This window comes from Ursus arctos, unplaced genomic scaffold (genome assembly GCF_023065955.2).
Source record: "Ursus arctos isolate Adak ecotype North America unplaced genomic scaffold, UrsArc2.0 scaffold_7, whole genome shotgun sequence".
Lineage (NCBI taxonomy): Eukaryota > Metazoa > Chordata > Mammalia > Carnivora > Ursidae > Ursus > Ursus arctos.
The window spans coordinates 476,185-502,942 of NW_026623089.1; the positions used below are offsets into that span (position 1 = coordinate 476,185).

Genomic DNA, 26,758 nt, shown 5'->3' on the forward strand with positions numbered 1-26,758 from the left:
TGATTATGGAGTCAGACTCAACTTGCGGACGTTTGTTGAGATTTTCCATCTCTGTTGAGTGTTTCAAGGTATTTGCCCATTTCTTCCTGTCTTATAATATGTTAGTGCATGCTGTCCCACAGGGTTCTCCTAGAGTCCTTCTTATCTCTCCAGGGTTGGTGGTAATATTCCCACTTTCATTTCTGATCTTAGTTATTTGTGTCTTCTGTCTTTTTCTCTTTGTTAGTCTTGCTAAAGGTTTGCCAGTTTTCTTGATCTTTACATTGATTTTCTCTATTATTTTCCCAATCTCTATTTTGCTTATCTGTGCTCTAACCTTTATTGTTACCTGCCTTCTGCCGGCTTTGGGTTTAGTTTGTTCTTTTTCTAGTTCCTTAAGGTATAAAGTTAGGTTGTTGATTTGAGATCTTTCTTCTTTTTCCATGTAGGCATTTGCAGTTATAAACGTCCCTCTGAGCACTGCATTTGCTATATCTTACAAGTTTCTCATTATTTATTTATTTTGAGCATGCACAAGTGGGGAGGGAGCAGAGAGAATCCCAGGAAGACTCCTGCTGAGCATGGAGCCCGATGCAGGGCTCGATCCCAGGACCTTGAGATCATGACCTGAGCTGAAATCCAACAGTCAGACGCTTAACTGACTGACCCGTCCAGGCATCCCTCTTATAAGCTTTTTCTTTTTTTTTTTTTTTAAGATTTTATTTATTTATTCGACAGAGATAGAGACAGCCAGCGAGAGAGGGAACACAAGCAGGGGGAGTGGGAGAGGAAGAAGCAGGCTCACAGCGGAGGAGCCTGATGTGGGGCTCGATCCCATAACGCCGGGATCACGCCCTGAGCCGGAGGCAGACGCTTAACCCCTGTGCCACCCAGGCGCCCCTTATAAGCTTTTTCTAATATGCTTTTGATCCCGTTGAATCCAAGCTCTGAAATGGATTTGGATGCTCTAGTCGTTAAGAAAGCTGCAGGCTATGTTGGGAGTGGTCTCTATGTGTGTGTTCTCATGTGCACTGGGGAGCTTTTTCTCATGGGTGAAATGTCACTTCACTTTTTATGACTTAGTATTTCAGAAATTTAGTTGCAATTTCTATAATCGATACTGAGCCAAATAAACATCAAAATGGTGGAAAAATAAACTGCAACTTTCAAGCATACGTATTGCTTCTTTGTTTTTACTTCAGGGAAAAGGGAAAGTGCTGCTTCTGCACCAGTGGCCTACGGCAGACTTCCACAGCGGAGGGATGGCAGAAGGCCGTTTTCTCCCAGGTTTGTAGACACAAGACAGACACAGCCACGGCGGGACGACAGGGAAGTGCTCAGCGCTGTGAACTCCTGCAGCCTTGTGTGAAGCCGCTGAATCAGGAGGGCGGTCACAAGGAGCGTCTGCTCAGCGCTTGGGTGCGATGAGCAACAACCTCACGGCATCCCCGTTGTGCGCACAAGGACACCAAAGCCTAACGGCCCCCCGTCCGGGGCCCCCTGGGGTCAGGGCAGGCGCTCTCAGCCCAGCGCGGGGTGGGGGCGGGAGGCGCTCAGGAAGCACAGTGGGGCAGCTGCAGGGACGGGGAGCCCCTGGTGAGCCTCTTCTGAGTGACCGGTCCTGAAGGACCCATGTCACGTGGCTCTGCTCCCCACAGACAGGCATCGTGTTGGCCCGAGGGTGGTGGTCAGGCCGCCGGGGTTGCCGATGCGTGTGACAGACACAGCACACATCGCCCTTCGGTGCGTCCTCAGCTTTGGGCTCTTAGGTGCTGCTGAGAGAGCTCCCTGTGGCGCCCCAGCCTTGCTGCCCCCCCCGCTGTAGGTGCCGAGGACGACCTGACGCTCCGCGCCGCGCTCTATGGCCTGCTCTTCCACTGCCACGCGGACCTCGGCGACTGGGAGGGCGGCCTCAAGGTGCTGGACGAGGCTGTGCAGGTGCTGCCGCGGACGGCACACCGCCTGTGAGTGCTGCTCCCCTCCTGGGAGCCCCTGTCCCCTCCCCCCACAGGACACCCGGGACCCCCCCCCTCCCCCGCACCTCCTCCCAGAGAGCCTCCCTCCCCTGCTCGCCCCACCGGTGCTGACCCCCACAATCCCATTTCCACGGATGACTTTATTTCCCCACCGGAACTCAGCACAAGAAGGGTGGGGATTTGAAACACAACACATGGGCCGAGTAACTCAGGTTCGGTTCTGATTTTTTAGAAGGAGGAAAAGGGACACAGATTCCTTAGTTTCAGATGCATTATCTATATTTGTTTATCATTCAAGCATTAATTTCTCCCTTTTGCTTTTTTTTAGCTTGATTTTTAAACATATGGTCATTGTGAAGGCCAAACTTGGCCAGAATTTTACAATGGAAATACAGAAATTCAAAGATGAGAGTGAAGATTATCTGGCACACATGTGGCACCGTCTGGCCTTGAACTCGAAGAGTGTCTACGGAGAGCTGGTCTGCTACCACAACGCCATCCAAGCCTTGCAGGTCTGCGTGAGGAGCTCTGGTGGTGGTGACCTCAGCTTCTTGGGTACAGATGTGGCCCCATGGAGGGAGGCCGGGCCCCTGGGCAGCTGCGTGCGAGGCCCCTGGAGGAAGACCTTGCCCAGCAGAGGAGCAGGATGCAGCCATGGGAGGGGACGTGCCCTTCTGATGAGTCAGGGGCAGTAGACAGACCCCTGTCTTCTGTCGCACCTTCCCAGCGTGGAGGGATGAGGTCCTCGTATGGGAGGGGCACCGTGTTGCTGCAGGGGAGACGACTGTGGGGGAAGGGGGGTGAGGCCCACCCAAGGGGGGGATGCCTGAGGCTGGGCTGGGCTGCAGAGGGAGCAGGGCTGTGCAGCCTTCTGAGATTCAGGGGTCTTGGGGCACTCCCCACCCCAACAAGAACCAAGATGACGGGGGGTGACGCAGGGGCATATTCAGGGGAGGGGAGGTGGCTTGTGTGGCAGCAGAACAGGTGGGACTTGTGGAAAGACAGGGAAGCCCTGTCAGGTGCGGGACTGAGGTTGTCCTGAAGACACACACTGGCACCAGGTGTCTGTTACACAGATTGTCACTCTCTCTCAGAGCAAATCCTGCTGCGAGGTTTCTCGACTGAGCCACGATCCCTGGGGGGGTGTGTCTCTCGGGAAGGAGTTAACTGGGGATGGGTCAGGATGCCACCCCGTGTGGTCATCACTGAGTGGTCAATGAAGAGGCCTTGCTCCTGGGACCAATGTCCCCCCAGGGTTCACTGGGGCAGGGCAGCATGGACCCTGCCGCTCCAGAGAAAGGCACCAGGGTCCTTGCAAAGGCTCTCTGTCCCCACTGACCCCAAGTCCATTCCTCCCTCGCTTCCTGTTTGTTTCTCAGCGGGACAGGATGTTTTTAGTCAGCTCACAGGCTCACGCAGCCATCCCCACGGTCAGCTTGAGAATATTCCATCAGCACCCAGAAACCCAGTCTGTCTGCCCTCACTGCTCTCCCCACCGCCAGCCCCAGGGAGCTGCCAGTCCGCTTTCTGTCCATAGGGGTCTGTCTGTCTGGACATTTCACGCAAGTGGAGTCGCATGAGGTGTGTCCCTCGCACCTGGCTTCCTCCCCTTTGCATAGCGTGTCCAGGCCTCAAGTGTCGGGCCGTGTCCATGCTTCCCTCATGCTCAGGGCTCATAGTCTTGCATTGGACAGGTGTTCGCGCTCTTCTGTGTTCAGCTACTGTGCATAGCGCCATGCGGACACACGGTCACCTCTCTCTTGGGCACAGCCCGAGCAGCGTAACCACGGGCCCCGCGCCACCTCTCCACCTAACCTTCCAGGAGTGCTTTCCCACCAGCCGTGGCAGCGAGCGCTCCAGTCCCTCGGCGCCCGGGTGACACTGTCACCTGGCTGCCCGGTTCTAGCATCCTGGCGGGTGCCAGCGCTGTGTCATCACGTTTCCCGGGTGACTGATGCATGTATTTTCATGCATGTATTGGCCATTTGTCTGTATTTTTTTGAAAAATGTCTATTCAGATGCTTTGCCCATTTTTTAATTTGGTTGTTTTTTATTGTTGAGCTCTAGGACTTCCTCGTGCATCCTGGGCATGACCCGTTATCAGATACAAGATTTGTAAATTTTTTCTCTCACTCTGTGTGTGGTTTTTTCAGCCACTTTTTCGTTTTCTTGATGATGTCACTTGTAGCACAAAAGTTTATAGTTTTGATGAAGTCCAACTTATTTCTCCTTTTGTTGCTTCTGCTTATGGGATGGTATCCGAGACGCTGTCCCGTGGTCCAAGGTCATGAAGACCTGCTCTCGTGTTTGTTGTAGGGGCTTCATCGCTGCAGCCCCTGCGCTGAAGTCTTTGATCCGTTTTGAGTCACACTGTGTGGCCGGTGTGAGCATGTGGGTGCCGTGTTTTCCCAGCACCATTTGTGGGGAAGATGGTGGTTGTGTCATAAACCCTCCAACCCGGCTCTCACCCCCTCCAGCTCTCTTGCAGAGCTCTTGCCAAAGCCATCGAGACCACCACGGGGGTCCTGAGGCCCCACCTGACCTGTCCCCGCCCCGACGGGCTTCCTTCGCTGGGCTCCCACATCCCCCTGTCTCTTGCTCACTCCCCCCCTCACCGCTACTTACTGAGGCGGAGGGCGGGGGCTCAGGGCTCGGATCCCCTCCATCCACAACCCTCCATCCTTGGTGATCTCAACCAGGCTCCTGGGCTAAACCCCACCTCCACCCTGAGTCTCCTCACAACTTAGTGTCTACCCTGGAGCCCCCTGCACCCTCACCTCACATGTCCCTCTGCCCACTCCCCCTTCCATCTCACCATGTGTCAACCCAACACCCAAAGTCAGACTCCTGCTCCTCAGCGCCACCCTGCTCCTTCCTGCCTTCCCAGCCCCACAGATGGCAGCTTCTCCTCCCCTTGCCCAGGGGTCAGGCGTGGGGCTGGGCGGGTGGAAGGTGGAGGTGCCATCGGCTGGGCTGGCTCTGCTCTGTGAGGCCCGGGGTGCAGCTCCACTCCACTGATTTGTGACCAGTTTGTGCATGGGCCAGGCCTTGGTCTGGGCTCTGGGGCTGCCTGCTGGATGGGGTGGCATCTCCCCTGACCCTTGGAGCCCCGGTTAACCGCAAAGCCATCCAGAGAGCGCCTCACACACACACACATGAGTGAGTGCCCATGGAAACAGAGCTGCACACAGACTGAAGACAGCCCGACTCAGGGGCCCAGGGGCTGGGGAGCCGGGGGCGTGGGGGGGCGGGTGGGGCAGGCAGGAGCCCGCAAAGGGACTGGAGGGCCCGGAGAGACTCTGCCAGGCTTTGGTCTTGGGACAAAACTATCAGCAACGGAAAGGTTCTAACGAGTGGGGGCAGCAGATGTCCCGATAGAGGGTCCCGCCGCGGTGGAGGCGGGGTCAGTGCGCACCACTTGGCTTCCGGAAAATGGTGCAGCAGACACCCTCTGTTTCAGTGTTTGGGATGCTGAGTGGTAAGTACATGTCTCTTCTGTCCTTTTTTGTTTCATCCCAAAGAAGCCAGAGAGTGAGTGGCAAAAAGTTGAGTACATCATGGAATTCAGCGAGTGGCTGTATTACAAGCAGTTTCCTATGGAAGACGTGACTTTCCACCTGAAGTGGGCGATTGACATCCTGCTGCTGATGACTCCTGCCAGTGACACACCTGAGCTGGCAGGTGAGGGTGGGGTCTGCTCTGGTTCACAGCCGGGCGTGGGGTGGGCGTGCCCTCTCGGCCCCTGCTGGGTCCTGCCGCCGGGGGAGGAGCCCTGGGACGCCATCCCTGAGGCCAGCCGGTCCCCTGGCTGGGATCTGAGGGGCGGCCAGTGGTTCCACTTCTAGAAGGGCCTGGTCGGGACATGCTCATGGCTCGGGCACTCCTGTTTTGCAGAGGAGCCCCTGTCCACTCAGGGAGCCCCAGAAGGTACAGTGTCCGAGGATGTGGGGACAGTCCCCTTGGAGAAGCTTTGGAATGTGAGACAGCTGGAGGCGCTGGCCCGCGCCTGCACCCTGCTGGCCCTCATGGTGTCCCCGAGCGCTGCCGACTACGAGGACTACTGCCTCATGGCCTACACGTACCTCAAGCGCATTTGGGAGGTGAGGCGTGAGGCTGCTCCCTGCTCGGTCCCCAGCCCTTGGCAGGAGCCCACGCATCGCCCTGGAGCTCATGGGCCTCGCCTGCTCGTGCAGCCCCTTGGAGGAGGGCCCTCACCCCACTGCAGTGGCCGGGGATGCTCTTCTCTGAAACCCACCCACCACCCTTGTCCATCCACCACAAAGTTCCCCCAGGCAATGGTGCCCAGAGCCTCCTCATGTGAAGGGGACAGCCCTCCCATGCTTGCATCTGCCTGCCCCTTGGCAGCCCTGGCACTTGGCTTCCAGAACTTTCTTCCATGCATCCCCCATCCCCACCATCTCTTTAGAGGGCCTTACCAGGGCAACTCTTGGAGCCTCTGGTTCTTGAGGACCACCTAAGGGCAGTGCCCCCGACCATCCCAGCAATGTGCTGGGAGACAGTGGGCCTGTCAGCCCTTGGCAGTGGGAAGAATGGGAGGGACTGGGAAGGCATCCTTGGTCTTCAAGATCCCCCAGTCCACTCTCCCACTATACACAAAACGAGGATTTTCTAACACTTCTTTTAGGAGAACCACTGAAAGTTCTATGTGTTCTTAATTAGAGACATGAACTCACTTCTCGGAGCTGAAAGCACTCCTCGGAGGTCAGCTCTGCATCCCCGCTGGTCCAGCGTCCTGGAGGCTGAGCGTCCCTTCCACCGAGGGACACTCAGTCACCTGTGCACGGGGTGGGCTCACGGGTGTGGCCCTGGTGCCCGAGTGGACACAAGGTTGCCACTCAGAGCCTTGGAACCACTGGCCGCCCCTCAGATCTGAGCAGGCGCGGGAGTGTGCGCACGGCTGCTCTTAATGTTGTAAATCTGGACTTCATTTTCCACAGGTGTCTTTATTAACAGCAGGAAAAGCAATTTCAGAAAGTAAAATTCTAGTAGCAAGAGCTAGTTCACATTTGTTATTGCCTAAAAAAGAGAAGGAAAAGAAGAAGGAGAAGGGGAAGGAGAAGGAGAAGGAGAAGGACAGAGAGAAGGGCAAAGACTCCAGGCAGGTACTGTGTGCACGTCTGAATGTGCAGGCTGTGTCTGGACCCCCCGACAGTGGAGGGCCAAGGCCACACACTGGGGCCACGTGGCTGGGCCTGGACCCACACCCAGGCTGTGGGGCCTGACAAACCCCTCTGTGCCTCAGTTTCCTCTTCTATAAAGTGGAGGCAATGACCTCACCCCCAACCCCGGGCTGTGAGGAGGGCGACCCAGGATGTGTGTCTCCTCTCTGGCTGTGGGTGTGCGGGAGGGAGGGCAGCTCTTTGGAGCAGTGGGCAAAGAGGCCCTGCATCCCATAGGGCCTGCAGCTCGACGGACAGTCCTGTCTGCACAGCTCGTCCAGAGCGGGCGCTCCCATCGCAGCACTGACTGCGCGCGTGTGCAGTGCTGGAGTACCGCGAGCCGGGGCACCCGGGTAGACGCTGGGTGTGCACGTGGCAGAGAGCGTCAGCTCTGTGCTCTTGCAAGTGACGTCAGAGCGCGTCTTGGCTGCGAAATCTTGGCTGCGGAATGTGGCTGTGGTGTGGGTCACAGCCCGGGCTTGGATCACAGGAGGGGCACGTGCAGGGGCACCCTCGGGGCAGGGGCGGGCCCAGGTCCAGGCAGCACCGGTCCCCGAAGGCGGTGCCAGGGAGGGGCTGCCTTCTCAAGGCTCACCGCTGTCTGCTCAGGCCGAGCTGGATTCTAAAGCAGGTCCTGCTTCCCATTCACAGCATCCAGCCGCACCTCCTGGCAAACAGCTTGAAGACTTGCCGGCGAGCATAGAAGAGTGGGCTTCCTACTCCTGCCCTGAAGAAGTCCTGGCGGTGTTTAAACAAGACAAGAGTGACTTTACCATTAACCCGGCAAGCATCCAGAAGCCGGTAAGGCGACTTCACGTGGCGGTGTGGGCTCTGGTGGGGTGCCAGCCAGCCTGCGTTCCGAATCCCGTCTCCCTGCCCGGTAGCCTTTCTGTGGTGAAGTATATCCAGAAAGAGGGGGACATAAGCAGGGGGCTGGCTTAGTGACTCGTGGAGAAGGAGACACCTGTGCGTCGACGTCCAGGCCGAGGCGCAGGGCACGTCAGCCCCTCCCCAGACAACGGCCAGTGTCGGTGGGAGCTTCCTCTCGTCATGCAGTCCCCCCCACCCCGAACACTCCTGGACACGAAACGCTGCTGTGTGGGAGTGTCTGTGGCTGCTGTGGCGGTTAGCGCAGCCACCCCCCCATCTCGGGCTCCGACCTCAGGGTCCCCCTGGGTAACACACAGAAATCTCTCCCTCTCTGGATTTTCACACTAACCACACTGGCAAGGAAGCCCGTTGGCCATGTGAGGTTCCAGGGGTTAGACCCGATGACTTTGGGGACCTTCATTGCCCACTGCCTTCCGCCTGTCTTTTGTGCTTAAAAACATGGAAATGTTCCATAAAAACCTTCTGTGTTTGGGTTCATACACTCAGTATTTTGTGGGATTTGTCCACAGTCGTCTGTGTTTCCATCACCTGTTGGCTTTCATGGCTGTGGAGCAGTCCCACGGCCCCGAGACTGGACCATGGTCCGTGTGTCCGTTCGGCACTGGGTGACATTCGGGTTGTCTCCAGTTCATGGCTTCACACACGAAGCTGCTGTGAACGTTCATGACAGAACTCGTGCGTCTTGGAGCGCGTGTTTGGTCAACTGTGTCATCTCTGGCCAAAGTGCCTTCAGAAGGGGTCGTGGCGGCGCCATCCCCGCCGGAGCGGGCAGGAGTGCCGTCGTCACACCCTTGCCGGCCTCGTGTGGTTCCCTTCCTACTTTGGCCACGCAAAGGCTGCATGGGGTTCCCCCCTGATCACAGCGGGGCTGCACACCTTCCCAGGCCCACTGGCCACTTGGGCGTCCTCTCTGCAGCCTGTCCAGTCTGTTGCCCACATTTTATTAAGGTTTCTGTCTCTTTCTTGTTGAATAAGGAATTCTTTTCTGGTCTGAAAACACTTCAACATTTTACGAAGGGCAGATCACCTTCCGCTCTGTGGCCTGGCTCTCCTGAGGTCTTCTCATGATGAGAGATTCCAAGTGTTGATGTGATAAAATTAGTGATCTGTTCCTTTGTCACTAGTACGTTGTGTGTCCTGTTTAAAAAGACTGTTTCCAGGGGCACCTGGGTGGCACAGCGGTTAAGCGTCTGCCTTCTGCTCAGGGCGTGATCCCGGTGTTGTGGGATCGAGCCCCACATCAGGCTCCTCCGCTATGAGCCTGCTTCTTCCTCTCCCACTCCCCCTGCTTGTGTTCCCTCTCTCGCTGGCTGTCTCTCTCTCTGTCAAATAAATAAATAAAATCTTAAAAAAAAAAAAAAAAAAAGACTGTTTCCAAAGGTCATGAAGATATTCTCTCACAATGTTTTCCCCAAAGCTTTATGGTTTTACGTGCCAGATTCACACTGACCATCCACCTGAGATTGGTGGGTGTGGCGTAGGGCGAGGTCAGCCTCAGGCTTTTAAACCTGGGTGTCTGAATGTTCCAACCCCATTTATGGGAAAAGCGATTGCCCATCTTCTTTGCAGAGCCACGTGTGTCCTGAATCCAGTGGCCACACACACATGCCCACACCTCATGGTCGAGCTTCACGTGCCCTCACCTTGCTCTCCGAGGAGGTCTTGGCCGTGCTTTCCATCCTCCTCGCGTTTCCACATGTACATGAGAATCTGAGTGTCAGATTCCACTTTCACGCCCTGGTGGGGTTCGGGTCGTGATCGCACAGAGTCTCTGGGTCAGCCGCAGACTCGGGGAGAGCCTTCCGGTCCGTGAACACAGTCTGCCTCTCCACTGCTTGAGGCCTCCCCTCGATTCTCAACAGAGGAGCGAGTTTTCTGTGTGGAGCTTATGCACATGTTAGGTTCATCTCCATGTAGTTGATATTTCGATGCTATTGTAAACACGTCTTTCTGTGTCATGCTTGAACTCCACGTGAAATACGGAAATATGATTTTGTTAACCTTTTAGTAATTTTGGTGATTTACCTGTAAATTCTCCTGGACCTCGTGTGTATACATCATTCCACCTACAGCCAGCTGCTTATTTTCTAGTTTCTAGTCCTTGCACCTTCCATTCCATTACCTGGTTCTACCGGCTCAGGGGTCGAATAAACGCCGTGACAGCACACGGCCCGTCTCACTTCCTGCTTCAGCGGAGGGTTCGCACCCGTCCTGGGAGTACAGTTGGTGGTGGTGTGCTTTTACAGACATTCTCTACTGACTGGGGTGGGGGGGTTCTTATTTCTCTTTGCTTAGGGTTTTAATCACCAATGGCTGTAGACTTTTACTGAGTATTTTTCTCCATCTGTTCAAGTGATGATGTTTTTTCTCCTTTATTCTTTTTGATTACATTGATCTTTTGCTGATGATTATCAGAATAAGATCAATGTGCCTGAAACATATTACTCATCTTATGTATAATCGTGCTTGACTGACACTTTGGGGTGTTTGCCTCCACGTTCATTTTCCGTTCATATGGCACCTGTGTCAGGATTTGGTAAAAGTTGCCCAGGCTCTGAATCATTTCCTGCTCCCCACCGGCCCCAGACATGTGGCTTTCCCACCCCAACACCCAGCTCTCCTGTTGTCTGTGGACAGCAGCGGGACATCCTATGAATTAACCCAGTCCCGGCACGGACCACCCAGGGTTGGTGGGCGTGGGCTCCTCAGGTTCAGAGCTCAGTCCCTCAGGGCGGCCCCCACGTCAACAAGTATTCTGTCCCTAGGCTACCACACTTCTGTCTGACGTGGCTACAGATTGGAGGCTCCCGTGACCCCGTCCTCGGGGCTGATGATTTGCTAGGACGGCTCACAGAACCCAGGGAAGGATTTGACTGTCTAGATTACCGGGTTATTAGAAAGGGTGCAGGCGAACAGCCAGGTGAAGAGGTCCACGGGTCGAGGTCTGGGCGGGCGCCGAGCACAGGAGCTGCTATGCGCATAGTGCTGGGGTGCGCCACCCCCGTGTGGACGTGTTCGCCACCCTGGAAACGCGCCACCGCTCCACTTAGGAATTTTAGGGAGGTTCCATTATGGAGGCATGAGTGATGACATCACTGGCCGTTGGTGACTTATTCAGTCTCCAGCCTCTCCCCATCCCCGGCATCAGCTCCAGCCCTCTGGTCACAGGGTTGGTTCCCCGGCACGCAGCCCCCATCCTGAGCTGTCTAGGGGCTGCCCGGAGTCACCTCACGGGCGTAAACTGGGGTGTGCTTGGAAGGGGTGCACGAGTCACAAGATTGCAAGGGTTTTAGGAGCTCAGTGCCAGCAACCGGGGACAAAGACCAAGGGTACATGTCCTCCTGGGTCACAACCTCACACTGACCTTTTGGTCAGTTAGGAAGTGTTCCCTCCCTCCTTCCTTTTTCCGGAGGGACTTTGTGCTTTTACTGATACTTATTTTTTTTAAAAGTCTGGTATATGACAAAATGGTATTTTATTTATTCTGTCCATTAATAACTGATATTTGAGAACATTTTAGTATTAATGGAACATAATCTTAAGAGAAGTTCAATTTCTTACATTTCAATCCCAGGGTATTAATAAGAGATAATAAAAATAATTATGGTCAAAATTATTACATCAAAACTTAAAATAAATGCTTGGTATTAGTCTACATACAAATTAGTTTTCGGCATAAAGTTCTTTGACTGTAAGAAAGAACATTTGATTTACTTCACTAATGGGAATATCTCCTAATGCCGGGATGGCCTCTACGTGGTTTGTCTTCTGCCGTGGGTCTCAGCATAGTTACCTGTGGTGGCGTGAATGGGCTTGAGTGAAGAGGTGCTCATCGCATTCATTCCAAATAAAAGTATGTAACCTAGTACTATAGTAACGGGGAGGTAGACAGCAGGGCACCTGCCCGATATTTTTGAGGCCGATAGGCTAAGCCTAAGGAGTTCCGTCAAGATTCAGGAGTAAAAGTTCACACAAGATATAGTATGAAGCCAACTTGGGAGCTTAAGAAAAGAACAAAGCCATAAATCGCTCTTTCTGGCAATAGTGACAGTGAATTTTCTACCATTTTCCCCGTGACTTTAGACAATCTTTGCTGGCCTGCGGGGTGCGAGGGCAGGGCCAGCCAGGACACTCTGCTCGCCACCGCGGAAGGCACCCCCACTTTTTTTCTTTGTTTAACATTCTTGGGGAGAATTTATATAAGATTATTTGTTATTTCTTCCTTAAGTTTGGGAGAGTTCCCTGGTGGAAACTTCTGGGCCTTTTCCTAAGTTATGACTTAGTTTACTTTGTAGTTCTGGAGCTCTTCAGATTTTCTGTTTCTTCTTGTAAATTTGGTTTGTGGATTGTGTTTTTCTAGGATATTTCCACTTCATATAAAATTTCAAGTTTGTAGTATAATGTTGTTCTTAATGTCCTTTTATTATCTTTTAGTGTCTGTAGGGTCTGTAGGGTTTGTGTCTCCCCACCCCTCTTTCCTGACCAGCCTCCCCAGGCATCACCGATTATTAGTCTCTCAGAGAACCACGTGTCCTCAGGCTGCCCAAAGCCACTGGCTTTCCAGCAAGTCCCCGAGACGGCCACTTTACCTGTGGACCACCCTTAATCCTCAGGTGCAGCCCTTTGGGGCCCAGCCTGGCCACGTAGCTTTCAGTGGGCCCTCAACACCACTTTGTTGTCTCCACCCTTCAAAAAAAAAAAAACAAAAAAAACCCAAACAAACAAGCAAAATCCCAGCTGCCTCTTGAATCCGCAGAAACTCCCAGGACAAATGTACCTCAGTGTGGCAGGCCCATTTCTCTGGATACCCACTGTCTTCTGGCGCTTGGCCCAGTAACTTCTCCCAGCATCACCCAGTCTTCGGAGCTTTTGGCACGTTTCTAAAACACTTCATCCAACTTCTCTGATTTTCTACTGCAGAATAATTATTTTATCAAACCCCATCTGTCTTTATAAGTATTGGTTCTTCCCTACCCGTGTTCATTAAGAAATTCTGTTTTTAATGGATCAGCAGTTTTTAGGGTGAGTATCAATTTGAGTAAATTTGAGTAAATATGTAAATGGCTTGTTTCTTTGAGGATGTTTATCTGTACTTGGATGTTGAAGATTACGGATGATCACACATGACAAGCTGAATGAGGGAGAGAAGGGGGAGAGCACATCATTTATTCAGCAAACACTGTTGAGCACCTGCTGCGTGCCAGGGATTGTGCTTGGCGTGGAGAAGGACAGAGGTTTTTGAAGAGAGACCCTATAAGCTAGTGGCCTAACTTTCCTCCCGTCTTTGACCTTTCGTGTTTGTTGTGTATTTATGTAGACGTACACTTTATATTATCTGGACCACTTGGTCAGAGCCCTGCAGAAGGTGTCCCTTTATGAGCTCACCATCCCAGTGCTGCAGTTGGGCGTAGTAATCGCGGCCTCTGTGGTAGAAAGCAAGAGCCTCAAAGATCTCTACCACCTGCGGTCAGTATAACCATCTTATGTTCGGGGAAATGGGGGAATATCTAGGTGGCTAAAGGGAAAAATTTCTCCAAAGCAATATGAAAGCAAACAGCATTTCCAAATATTAATTCTGTGGTTGACTATTTCTATAAATAATAGTTCCTCTGATTTGTAAAACCAAATAAATCAATATTCTTGATCATAAAAATAACAATTTTATTTTAAAATTGCGACCCGGTCCTTAAGAGAAGATCCTTGTTCTAGGGAAATGTACATTGAAGTGTTAGAATAAAGGGCCACTGTGTCTGTGGCCTACTCCCCCGGGAAGAAATCTCAGGGGTGGGGGCGGGGAGGCAAAGGCTAGAGCAAATGCAGTGGTGCGCCTGTGCTGAAGGATCGGGGCGAGGTGCACGGTGATACTTTGTAGTGTGCGTGCCGCTTTTATGTGACCGTCAAAACAAAACCGTTTTACCCCAGAATCGAAGCTCCTCTCTGCTGGCAGTTGTCACGGGAGCCAGAGCCCCACCCACGATGCCTTATTTTTACCTCTGAAGGTGACCCTGAGTGGTACATACGTACTGAGTAAGATGAATGAGTGAATATTAAAATTTTTTCTACCTGAAATTTGGTAGAGGCACCTGTGTCATTTTGCTTAGGTCTAAAAATTATTGAAAACATCACTAAATTATACATTCCTTTTTTGTTTACCAATCGTTAGGCACGATATAGCCAGACTCTGATCTACCACGTTCCACATGACCGTGTTCTTTCTCCCTATCGCCCCCTCCCCTAGACTTGCCCTTGTTTGTTCTGATCTGAAATTGCGAGAAGCAGCTGCTTACCATGAAGAGGTAGCCGGGCAGACATACATCTATGAACTGGAGCAGGCGAGGTGTGGACTTTCCCCACCGCTGTTACGTCCCCCGTGGGTGGGACACCAGCTCACCTGTGAACAAGGAAGGATTTGGCCAGCGCAGTGCCGCTCTCGGCTGTGTCCCCTCCAGCCCCAGGCCCAGTCCTTTGTCACAGCCAGACAATGGGGTGTGGGAGGACCCTCAGCCTGGGGTGGGGAGGCTGTGCCAGAGGTGGGGGGCCGTGCCTGGGGGCAGTCATGGGAATTTTTGGTTGTCTTTGTAAATAGGTGAGTGACCCATGGCTTCTTATAGCTATTTTCTTTTGCGTTTCTTGATTACTAGTGATGTTGACCATTTTCCAGTATTTCTTGGCCATTGTATTTCTTCTTTGGCATATCACCTATGTTACTTACATTAGCTGCAGAAAAGAAATTGCCTTGAGAAAGGAGAAGAATAAGGAACCTCTCTTAGAAGACAGTGTGCCGACGCTGGCTGAACCCATAACCGCAGTGGAGCCGGTGCAGATGAAGCCCCTCGTGGCCAAGGATAAGGTAGCTTCGCTCTGCTGGCAGCACCTTGCTCCTAGCCCAGCGAGGCAGCGCCGAGGCTGCAGCTCGGGCCGCTAGCCAGGACGCGTATTCACTATGAACTGTGTCCAAACCTTCATGCCGGGTTCCCTGGGAAACCCAAGGACTGGTCAGGCGTGTCCCCTCCCCGTGGGCCCTGAATGTCTCTGGGGAAGCCAGGGCTACAGATCACCTCGGACCATGCCCGCCAGGGCCCTGGGCAGAATTCAGAGAAGATGGGCAGTGTGGTCGAGGCCTGGGCAGCTAGAGAGTGGCCAGGAGGTCTGACCACTAACCGGCTCTCCTCTCCACACAGCGGGCTCACTTTGTGTGGGCCCGCCCATGAAGGAAAGTAGCCATCCCAGCCACCAGGCTCCGAACACCTGTCACCGTGGGAGTACCACCCTTGGGACTCCATTTGTAAGCTCCCAACGTCAACCATTTGGGAGACGTGGTAGGAACATGCCAGGCCCCTGTACATCTTGATGAACTCAGGGGCTCAGTGACCCCTCCCATGCCAATCTGGGTGCTGCCTGGTACCAGAGAGTGGGGTCACAGAGCATGGGACACGGGCGGGAGCAAGGACCAGCTCTGACGCACCTGGGGTGGGCGTGCTGCATGTGAGCTGGTGGGTGAGAAGAGATGGCTGTCCCAGGAGACCTCACGCTGCAGAGGCAGGGGGCCCAGCCTGGTGGGAAGCCATGGATGGCCAGCAGCTTCCCGCCAGCCACAGGCACAGATTTGCCTGCTCTGCCTTCCAGCTCCTGAAGATAAACGCAGAGACTGGGAAGGGCCTGGAAGGGACATCGTTCCCCCAGCTGTGGGCCCTCAAAGCAGAAGTGCTGCTGGAGATGGACCTGTACCAGCCTGCGAGGCTGCTGCTGTCGGAGGCCTACCTGGCCTTCCAGGTAAGGGACTGCCGGGGCCTAGGGCGTTGGGGGGGGGGCACCTGTCCTGCTGGAAGCAGCCCCGCATGCCTGCATACCACCCACCACTGCTCTCTGGGATGCGGGCTGTCTGCTTGAGGTTCTGGAATGTCCGTCTTGGACTTGGATCTAAGTCTCTGACCTTTGCTATCGTTCTCTGGTTTTCGTTCACTCTTCACTGAGATTTGGTAAAGTCCCTGCTTCCCTATGGTGGCTGTGGGTCTGATTCCATGGATGGCGGGGTTCCCAGTGCTGTGTTTCCTGATGTTGTATGCAGAGGCTGAGAGCCTGGAGGGCCTGGGGCTGGGTTTTACTCCTCAGGTGTGAGCCCTGCAGGTGTCTGGGTTCTCTTGGGCCTCACTGGAAGCCTGGGGTGTTCTGAGCCTCCTCGGAAAGGCTTGCATTCCCACCTGGCGTCCAGATCTCAGCTCAGCTCCTTAGCCCCCCTGCTGAACTGCTTAAACCGGCTCTGCCCTTGAGCATAGATCTCTGGGCCCTTCTGTTGCACCCCCACCCCCGTGATTGGCCCTTCTAGTGCCAGCACTTGCAGGCCCCAAAGCCCCAGCTGTCTCCTCCCGAGCCCAGCTGTTGCTTTTCTCCTGGGCTCTGTCCCCCGTGAGGTTGGAAGCCCGTGTGTGCGTCCCTCCTCGCAGAGATGGTGGCCCTCGGGCACCTGCAGACAGGGATTTCTATCCACGTCCAGCTCAGAGAACTGCATTCCCTGGGGGCCAAGGCAAAGCTACAGGACCAGACAGGCTGTCACTGCTTTGAAGGACTCCAGAGAAGTCCCTAATAAAAGCACAAAAATTCAAGGCCGTGGGAGACTTGGGCAGTGGGGAGGGCGCTCAGGTGTGTGGGTCTCGGCCAGCACAGGCCAACACAGATAGCTGTGTGCAGGCCTGGCGGTGAGACGGGCATGTGCAGGCCAGCTGCAGAGGGGGCGCAGCCGGGGACAGAAGGGGGAGCACCTGGGGTGGGGCTGAGAGGCTGCAGTCTGCTGGCAACGGCCTCTTCTGAGACCAGGGGGCCGAGGAGCCGGGTGTCAGAGAGCTCCCGGGGGAGTGTCTGTCCCCAGAGGGTGGTTGGGGCACCTTTGCCTCCTCCAGACTTCACACTGCCCCTCCTGAGCCTTCTGTCACGGATGGTGCTCTGCCCACGGGCCTTTCCCTCCTGGCCGTCTGCTGCCCTGAACCGCCCACACCATGGCCACGTCTCTGTGGGGCCATAGCGGTTAGAGCCTGGTGACGTCTCCCGGGGGCATCTGCAGGCACCAGCCCCTGCTTCTGTCCATAGCAGGTCGCAGTCCGCCTCTCTGTTGAGGCTCCCCCCAACCCCCCACCAGCACGTCTGCCTCCTGAATCCACCTCCCCCTCTTCGTCTCCAGCCTGTGTTTGCCTTCCGGGGCCTTGGCTCTTGGGACCACAGGCCCCAGGCCCACCAGGCCCCCGCTTCAGTCTCTTTGGGCTGCATGCTAGCTGCCCTGTCTGGAGCCAGCCACCTTGGACTCTGCTCTTCCCACCTGGGCACCTCACGTCCTCCTGCCCAGGTGTGGTTCAGAGGCCAGCAGCACCCCCACCCCACGCCCAGGCCACCTGCAACTGTGTGCAATGGATGGGGGATGAGACAGCCCTGGCCGGCTAGGATGCAGAAGTCCGTCCCCCCCCACCCCCGCTGCCCTCAGCCAGCGTCTGGACGGCGGCTCCCCAGAGAGCACTGGGGACTGCCGCCAAGGCGTGGGGTCGGGAACCCTGGAAGTGGGTTTTAGCACATGCACAGGCCGCAAGCCCGCCCAGCCCCATGCCCTGAGGGCAGATGCGGGGCGTCCTTCAGAGGTGAGGGACCAGCCCAGTGGACGCTGTGTGTGCGAAGGCCTGGTGCCCGGAGCTGCTCTCACGCTCCCCTCCCCGTCCTCTGTCCACACATACATTTACTTCAGGAGCTTGATGACCCTTGTGCAGAAGCGAGATGCCTGCACCTCCTAGCACGGCTGGCGAACAGGGAGAAAAACCACGGGCAAGCCAGGAAGATGGTGGAGCAGGCCCGGCGCCTGGGGGGCAGCGAGGAGTTCTGGTACAGCTCAGCCCTGACCCTGGCAGACACGCTCCTGGCCACGGAAAGCAAAGGCAGTGAAGCGGTGGTAGGGCCCGCCCTGGTGCTCGCGGAGTGGGGCACGTGGCCGGGTCCCCGTGGCCGGGAACCTCACGCAAACATCAACGCCCTGTCTTCCTCAGGCCTGCCAGTTGTTTCAAAGACTCATAGACACCTTCAGGGTCCTGCAGAAGGAAAGACCTAACCGAGTGCCCATCCTGCAATTTATGATCACAGACCTAGAAGCCAGGTAGCTCTTCGTAAGAAAAACTGTTAATTCACATGAAAGTCAGGGTTGACTTTATTCTTTATGCGGCTTTCCAAACCTCTGAGGTGCAGAGAATCACATTCAGAGAGCCATCTGCCCACGCCGCTGACCTAGCTGACCTTCTCTGAAGCAGAGCCTGCCCCCTGGGGACCCCTACCTGCGGCATGTGGCCCCTGGGGGGAGGGGGCGGCCCAGAGAAGTCTCCAGAGCCTGACCTTTGGCCTTCCGGCTCCTGGGGGCAGTGTCTCTTCCTTTCCAATGTGCCCTTTTTCTTGGGACAGGGATGCAGGTAGCTTGTTTGGTTCCTAAATGCTCAGGGGACACGTTTGAGCTGCCCCCAGGTGTGCGTGGGGTTTCTGCAGACACCCGTGGGGTGGGGTCTGGCTGCAGGGTTCCCCCCCCCCCCCCCGGAGACAGCGTATGAGCAGGTGCCTCCCTGGGCCTGTCCTGCTCTGTCTTCCCCTCCGCGCTGGCTGCTTCCCGAGCCTGTCGCCTGTCTGGGCAGGTGGCAGTTGTTTTGGGCGCGGAGCTCTGAAGAGCGGCACCGGTCCTCTGTGCTTATCAGTCGTTCAGAATTTTGGCTTCTTTTTGAGCTATCTTTCTGGGAATTTGTATTCTTCTGGAAAATTGTTTCCTCTGGGTTTTGGGTCGTGTTGGCATGTCTGTTTCTGGACTCTTTTCCGTAACGTCACGGAGTCTTTGTCACAGGTGTGTCCCCTGGCGCCCGTGCCCCACTCCTCCCCTAAGTCAGAGTTGCGCATCACCGTTTCACTGACCTTTACAAAGAAGCAGCAGTCTTGTTCTCTTTGTTTTCCACGTTGTGTTTGTTCTGTTCTGAGGGGCTGTTCATGGCTGTTCCACCCGCACGGGTTCCCGCTCCTGCTCAGGGGCCCCGGGACTCCTGCGGGCAGCACCCGCACGGCGGGCGGATGTGGGTTTCCCTGTGGGTTCCTGCCCCTGAGTCACAGCAGGCTGCTGCTGGGGGCGGGGGCGCTACTTTCCAGCTTGACTGTCTGTGATGGAAGCGTGTGGCCGGTGTGGTTTCTGGTCTGCGGGAAGTGCGCTCAGCGTCAGGGCGACACTGGCCAGACTGAGGTCGCCACGTGGGACGTCCACGCCCCCGCAGATGTGTGAGCCTCCAGATCCGGGCCATTCAGGAACCAGCTGGCTGTGAGCCTCCCGAATGCTTGTTTCTGCTGACGGAGATGCACGACCACTTGATGGAGATCGAGGAAAAGTTGGCCTCCTGGGGCTACAAAGAGAATTGTGTGGACATAAAACTAGAGCGCGCAAAGATAAAGAGGTGAGCAGCCCCGTTGGGGGGCCCTCCTGGGGTGGCTGAGGGGCCTGCCCTCTGAGCACAGGGTCAAGCCCCCCTCGGGGCCCCGTTGCCCTCTCACAGAATCTCTTCCTGGCCTTGCGGCTGCCTGCACCTCCCTCCAGGACAGCGGCACAGGGGCTGTGCCCTCAGTGTCCCACCTGCTGTCTCTGCAAACACACGGACACACCCACAGCGTTCCCACATTGGTCACATTTGTGCAGCCACAGGCCACATTCCCACGTGCACATGACCGGTGATCGCTCACAGCCGTACACACGTCAACCCTGCACGCCCCGCACCTGCTCTGTCATCGAGGGCAGGGGCTGGCCCGGAGGCAGAGGAGCGAGGCCGGGCCTCAGTAAACGGCCTCCCTCACCCACCTCCCCTCCACCCAGCCGGCCCTGGGCCACCCGCGTGCTTGGTGTACACGCACGCATTCCAGAGCACGACAAACAGATCTTGTGTGTTAAAAGCAGCCTTTATAAGGGAAAAGCCACCTGGACACGTGTGGAATGTAACTTTGATCCTATTATTACAGAATTGATTATATGGTCATTGTAGAACTTTAAGAAATCCAGAAAAGCACAAATAGGAAAACAAGGCAGTTAAATCGGCACAATTAATGTCATGGTGTTGGTTCACTGGATCTGTTAGGCATAGATTTAATTTTACAAAAATATTATAGAGGGCAAAATTATAGAACATCTAATCATAAAATTTGAAGTACTAATAGAAATGCAGTATAATTATTTAAAAATTATGTACTGTGCATTTTGTTAATACCGATGGTATAATGCTTCAAAGTTTGTTCTAAGTTCCACTCTTCCATCTTATAAAGATTATGTGCCCAAAATGAGAAAGATGAAGAGCAAAAAACCGCATATCGCTTGGAGGCGTATGACTTGGTCCAGAGAGCTGTGGCTGAGACAGAGGAGCTGTTCCTCAGTGTGCGGGGCTTGCTGTCCCTGCAGGAGGTGAGTCTGTGTCCTGGGTCCCTCCCTGGCGCCCAGAGCACCCCTCGGCACACACAGACGGGCCTGCACCTGCCCTAAGCAGGCGGCCTGCTTCCGGTTTGGCTGAGGTTCAGCAGCAGCAACGCGATTTGCCCTCCTTTCCGAAATAACCAAGAAGTGGACAAAAATGTGAAACAGATTTTCAGCACACTAGATGTCCACATGGGCACCTTCATCTGTGAGCAGAGGTGGCCCCACCCCATCCACACTCACTGCAGAAGCAGGGGGCCCAAGGGGGTCAGGAAGGTGTTAGGCCCCCCCTCAGGCTCAGAGCAGCACCTGCTCCCAACAGCCAGACCAGACAACCTTGTGACCCCAGGGTGCTGCGCAGAGCGGACAGAAGGTCTTGTCTCTGTCAGGTATAATCTGCCCTGGATGAACCCTGCCCTGGATCTGCCTGAAAACTCGTAGAAGACCTGAGAGGACCACAGTGTCTGGTGGCCCCAGAACAAAGGCAAAACCAGGAGCACAAGTGTCCATCTGCCAAAAAAGGAATGCATGGTGTCTGGCAACCAATGAAAAATTACCATGCCGAAATCCCAATCAAAAGTTGCATGCAAAATTACCATGCCAAAAAGCAGAGAAAACATACTCATAACATACAGAACAATCCGTCAAGACCAACCAAGAACTGGCACAGGTATCAGAATGCAAAGACAAGGGTGTTAAAAGTTACTACTGACCACAGTATGTACCAAGACCTCAATGCAATTACAGTAGAAATCAAAAAGCAACATAAAAGATAGCATAGTTAAGTCCATAGAGACAGAGAGCTGATTAGTGGTGGTAGGGGAGGGGCAGGGAGGGGCATAGGACAGGGCCGTTGAGTGGGGAGGGGGTTCCCTTTTGGAATGACGAAACACTTTGGAAGTAGATGGGGTGATGCTGCACAAGGCTGTGAACGCACTAAGAACCACTGAATTGTACACTTTAAAACGGTTATTTTATGTCATGTGAATTTTACCTCAATTAAAAAAAAAAGACAGAAAGCTATGGGTGAAATACCCAAATATTTGGAAAGTAAATAACATCCATCAAAATAACTATGAGCCAGAGAACAAATCAAAAGGGAAAGTATTTCTGAACTGAAAGGGGAAAAAAACACATGTCAGAATTTTTAAGATGTCTCTAATTGCAATGCTTAGGGGGAGATTTGTGGCCCTAAATAACTGTATGACAAAAGAAAAAAGGTCCCAAACTAGTGATGTTAGCCTTCATGGTTAGAAAGTAGAAGAAAAACAAACTCCAAACAAGCAGAAGAAAGGAAAGTGAAGATCAGAGCAGAAATCAGTGAAATCGGAAACCTAAAAATAAAGGGTAAAATCAACAAAACCACAAGTTGTTACTTGAGATAAATAAGTCCATACACTTCCGTCCAGACTGATCAGGAGAAAGAGCGAGGACATAAACGATCAGGATCTGAAATAAGAGATGTAACATCGCCACTGACCCTATACATACTAAAAGGATAATAAGGGAATATTCTGAGCAGCTTTATGATGACATAGAACAATTCCTTGAAAGACACAAACAACCTCAAAAAGAAATAGATCACCTGAATAGCCCTCCCTCTGTTAAAGACGTAGAATTTGTAGTTAACAGTCTCTCCACAAAGAAAACACCAGACCCAGACGGCTTTACTGGTGAGTCCCACCAAACATTTAAGGACAGCATAACACCAATTCAACACAAAGTCTTGTAGAAAATTGAGGAGAAGGGAACACATGCCCACTCCGTAGGGCTAGTTTGACCCTGATAGCAAAACAAACACTACAGGTCATTATTATTCATGAACACAGATGCAGAAGTTCTAAACAAAATTTTAGCCAATTAAATCCAATAATATGTGAAAAGGATAACACATCAATGCCAAGTTGGGGTTATCCTGGGATTGTTTAACATTCAAAAATCAATCAGTTTGGCTCACCATATTTTTTTAAAAATTAAAAAACCATATGATCACCTCAGTTACAAAACCCAATACTCATTCCTGATTGAAAAAAAAGAAGAAAGAAAGAAAGAAAGAAAGAAAGAAAGAAAGAAAGAAAGACTCTTAACAAACTCTTACTAGAAGGAAACTCCTTGAGCTGATAGACTGCGTCTGTGAAAACACTAGGGCCCATGTCACACTTAGTGGGAAAGAAGAGCACTAAGACGGCGGTGTGCCCTCGCTCCACCTTCATACAGAATGCCCAGTCTAGAAAGGAAGAAGTAAAACTGTCTTTGCTTACAGATGGCATGATCATCTGTACAGAAAATCTCACACAGGAGCACCTGGGTGCCTCAGTCAGTCGAGTGTCCAACTCTTGATTTCAGCTCAGGTCATGATCTCAGGGTTGCGAGATCAAGCCCCGCGTTGGTCTCCACACTGGGTGAAGAGCCTACTTAAGATTCTCTCTCCCTCTCCCACTGCCCCTCCCCCACCTGCTTGCATGCTCAAGCTCTCTCTCAAAAAAAAAAAAAAAAGAAAAGAAAAAGAAGAAAGAAGAAAGAATCTCACGCAATCTACAAAAACAATAATAAATGTACTAGGACAGTAAGGCTTCAGGACACGAACAATATGCAAATACTAATTTTATATTTCTATATACTCGCAACAATTGATCAGGTATTAAAAATGCAAAAACAAAACCATTTGGCAGCATAAAAATGAAATTGGACAAAAAAGTGAAAACTTACCCCTGAGAACTAGAAAACATCACTGAGAGAAACTGAAGAAGACCTAAGTAGATGGAGAGATATACCGTGTTCATGGACCAGAAGACTTGATACTACTAAGACCTCAAAAATTTTCTTCAATCCTGACCAAGAAGCTGCAGGCTTTTTATAAAAATTGAAAAAAAACATTTTAAAATTCCTTTGAAACTGCAAAAGATGTAACATAGCAAACACAACTTTAAAAAAGAAAAACTGAGTTGAAGATCTAACACTACCTAAGACTTATTATCAAGTGACAGGAATCAAAGCAGTGTGGTTTTAGTGTAAATGTAAGATAAGCAGAAAATGGAACATAACAGAATCCAGAAACAGACACAAAGACGACAGAAGATTGCTTTTCAACAAAAGAGCAAAGGGAATTCAGTGAAGAAAGTCTACCCTATACAACAGTGGTGCTGGGGCAGCTGGAAATCCACACCCAAACGACAGACTTCAGTTCATACCTCACACCAGACGTAGGGTCCAACCCCAGGTGGACTATAGACCTGGAAGTAGGAGCTGAAACTGTAAGGCTTCTAGAGGAAAGCACCTTTGGGACCTTGGGTTCAGCAAAGATTCCTCACATATGGCAACAAAAGCATGATCCATGTGAGAATGAAAAACGGACAAATTGGAGCTTGCTCTTCAAAAGACACTATTCAGGGGATGAAAAGACAAGGTACAGACTGGGAGAAAATATTTGCAAACCGTATGACTGACAAGGTCTTGTATCCAGAATATAAAACCCTCTTAAAACTTAATAATAACAAAAGAAACAACCCCATAAAAAGTGGGCAAAGAGTTGAGCAGACGTTTCTCCAAAGAAAATATGTGGATGGTAAGTAATTACATGAGGGGATGATGCACTCACCAGCGGGTCAGGGAAACCACCACAGCAATTAAAATGGCTATAATTTAAAAGACCAAACGTAGCAAATGTTAGCAAGGACACGGAGGGACCAAACTCTCATCGCTGCTGCGGGGGGCGGGGGTGCAGTTAAACACGGGCCCCCATAGGAGCCGGCCGTTGTATTTGCAGTAGCCCCGGGTGTGAGGGGTGCACGTGCTGGCGCCCACCTGTACAACCCGTGCTCCTCGTCAGTGGAAAGGTGTGAGTGCACGCAGCAACGTGGATGGGTCTGAGTGATCACGCGAGTGGAATCGGCCAGAGAGAGCAGACGCTGTGTGACTCCCCTGGGACAAACCCTGGCACCTGCAAACCAGCTTGTGGTGCTGGAGGGTGGCCCCGGGCTGCCCGGGAGGGAGGGACCGGTGAGAAAAGGGCGCGAGGATTTGGGGGAGGGGCTACGTGCGTTGTTGTGAGGGCGGCACTCCCACGGTGTGTGTGGCACGCCCAGGTGCAGAACATCAACACGCCTCTGATGAGGAAGCTGGCGCGCCTGCGGCTCAGGCTGGTCCAAGCGTCTCTGGACACACTGCAGCTCGTGTGGGCGGAGGCCCAGGCCAGGCGGCAAGAGCGGGGCTCCAGGGACAAGCTGCTGGCCGACTACCTGCACAGCTTGAGCGACTACACCTCCGTCGGCCTGGTAACCGCCCCGGGACGCAGTGGGCCCCGTGCTCGTGCTCGTGGTCTGGTGTGCGGGTGCTGTCCTGGGACGGCAGGACTCACCAGGAGAAGGCGCGGGGCCGAGCCCTCTGACCGCGAGGGTGTTCCCAGCCCCAGCGGCTCCCAGGGCCCCCAGTCTGACGGCCTTGGGGGGTCTCCTGGGGGATGTTCCCAGGTGCACGGCAGGCTCCTACTGGGGTATGCATTTGCTTCAACTAACTACGGCAGCGTATTAAAGAGCTCTACAAAGGTGAATTGATTTTGTTAAAAAAAAAAAGTGGAGTTTGCAAAGTATCTGAAAGAAACATCCTGCCATTTCAGACATTTTCTTTGATTTCATGTACTATGAATCAAATTAACTTGATGTAACCATGAATATATCAAAGATAGCTCTAACAGTGAACTAGCTAGCTATACGAGCTTTTCTATTTGTCAGTGAGTCCCAAATTAAGGTTATATAAGTAGATTTTAGTGACACTCCCAACACCTAAGCCCTGGAGACCCTCCCCCAACGCCCGAGGGTGCATTTCTCAGCTTGGATGTCGCCACTCCTGGGGGCGTTAGACCAGTGGCGTTAGACCAGGGAACTCGGGGACAGGATGGAGTGGTGGGGGGAGATCCGGGGGGTGTTCAAGGGTGGGCCTCTGGCATGTCCCAGGGCGGGGTGCAAGTAACCACGAGGCCGTTTGTGTTCCTACAGAAATGGTTCACGCTGAAGCGGACCCTGGCCCACACTGCGCTGGCGCAGCTCGGGACCATGCATTCACTGTGCGCCGGCTGCGTGGACATCCGTGCTCAGGTCCTGGGCCTCGCGGGGAAGGCCCTCCGCCTGCTGGCCATGCACGCAGACCCCGTGCACCCCACCTACTACTGGGAGGAGGGCCTCTCGGTATGTGCTTCCCCGCAAGCCCCTCGGCCATGCGTAAAAACAAAAGCGGCTATTTAAAGCTAGCCTAATCTCGGTAAGAACGGGCATATGAAACAGACCTCGAATTGTCCCTGATTAAGAAGGCTTGTGTGGCCTCAGAAAGGGAGGAAAAAAGCAAGAAGTAGTCTGTCTGGTGCAACCAGTGGGTGGAAGAGAAACACAAACTTCTGGGGACAGACTCCGGAGAGGAGGGAAAGCGAGCACATAGGTGGTCCGAGGTCAGGAAGCCCCAGCCCCAAATGGGGGTGTCCCGCCTGCACCTCAGCACCTCTCCTCCAGGGGGTCTGGGGTCTGCCTGAGTGCCGGGTGCAGAAACCCCCCTCACAAGCAGCAGGAGACCCCAAGCCACCTACTCCCTTCCGCCACCCACACTGCCTGGCGTCATGCACTCAGGCTTGCTCCCTTCTCTCGAGCCCCTGGCAAGGCTGCCCAGTAGGCCTGGTGGTCCCAGGGGGAGCACCGCACCCCTCGCAGGGAGTGCTGGGGACAGCCACTGGCACTGTAGCAGCTGCCGGCCACCGTCCAAAATCCTCTGTGGATGCCACTGCCTCCATCTGGAAGGCACCTGCCCAAAGCAAAGTCAGGCGCATCCCCACAGACTCTGCTCTTTTAGGAAGAACCCCCAGCCCCGAGCACCTGGGCTCCGTACCCCTGTGTGATTGCCAGTCCTGATGCATTGTCTGTCTGGATCCCAGGACCTAGGACTGGACTCACATTTGGGGGAAATGATGGAATTTTAGCCCCTCACTCAGTCTGTGTTTGTTGAGCACCTGCAAGGTGGCTCTGAGTCAGGTGGATGTCGACCAGAGATGTAGCCTTGGCAATCCCCTCCCCTTGGGGTTGGGGTCCTCGTCTATGGAACAGCACTAACGATGCTCCCTCTCAGAGGGGTCGTCGGGGAAACATACACAGGTAGCTTCCAAGAAGTGTGCCCACGCTGCCCTACCCCTGTTCCCCAGCCCCGTTGCCCAGCCGGCCTTCCCCTTGCTGCTCCCTGTCGTGATCCCACAGACCCAGGGCCTCCCCCTGTACCTGCTGCCTCCCCCCGGCAGAGTCCCC

At 53.6% G+C, this 26,758-nt stretch overlaps 1 protein-coding gene and 1 pseudogene across 2 annotated transcripts in view; one reads left to right on the plus strand and one right to left on the minus strand.

The window, feature by feature from the left end:
- The window catches only part of CFAP46 (cilia and flagella associated protein 46), an 88,348-nt gene that overhangs the window by 40,843 nt on the left and 20,747 nt on the right, over positions 1 to 26,758 (plus strand). For both annotated transcript variants that reach the window (XM_057308675.1, XM_026494460.4), the window contains 17 exons: positions 1,182 to 1,266; positions 1,805 to 1,943; positions 2,284 to 2,467; positions 5,477 to 5,636; positions 5,850 to 6,055; positions 6,914 to 7,078; positions 7,787 to 7,936; positions 13,344 to 13,492; positions 14,265 to 14,363; positions 14,744 to 14,876; positions 15,653 to 15,799; positions 17,754 to 17,954; positions 18,049 to 18,155; positions 19,300 to 19,476; positions 20,333 to 20,468; positions 24,563 to 24,751; positions 25,472 to 25,660. In XM_057308675.1, the coding sequence (XP_057164658.1) occupies positions 1,182 to 1,266; positions 1,805 to 1,943; positions 2,284 to 2,467; positions 5,477 to 5,636; positions 5,850 to 6,055; positions 6,914 to 7,078; positions 7,787 to 7,936; positions 13,344 to 13,492; positions 14,265 to 14,363; positions 14,744 to 14,876; positions 15,653 to 15,799; positions 17,754 to 17,954; positions 18,049 to 18,155; positions 19,300 to 19,476; positions 20,333 to 20,468; positions 24,563 to 24,751; positions 25,472 to 25,660 (2,616 nt within the window). The remainder of the gene's footprint in view (positions 1 to 1,181; positions 1,267 to 1,804; positions 1,944 to 2,283; positions 2,468 to 5,476; positions 5,637 to 5,849; positions 6,056 to 6,913; positions 7,079 to 7,786; positions 7,937 to 13,343; positions 13,493 to 14,264; positions 14,364 to 14,743; positions 14,877 to 15,652; positions 15,800 to 17,753; positions 17,955 to 18,048; positions 18,156 to 19,299; positions 19,477 to 20,332; positions 20,469 to 24,562; positions 24,752 to 25,471; positions 25,661 to 26,758) is intronic.
- LOC123000761 (phosphatidylinositol N-acetylglucosaminyltransferase subunit P-like) lies at positions 11,690 to 12,092 on the minus strand (annotated as a pseudogene).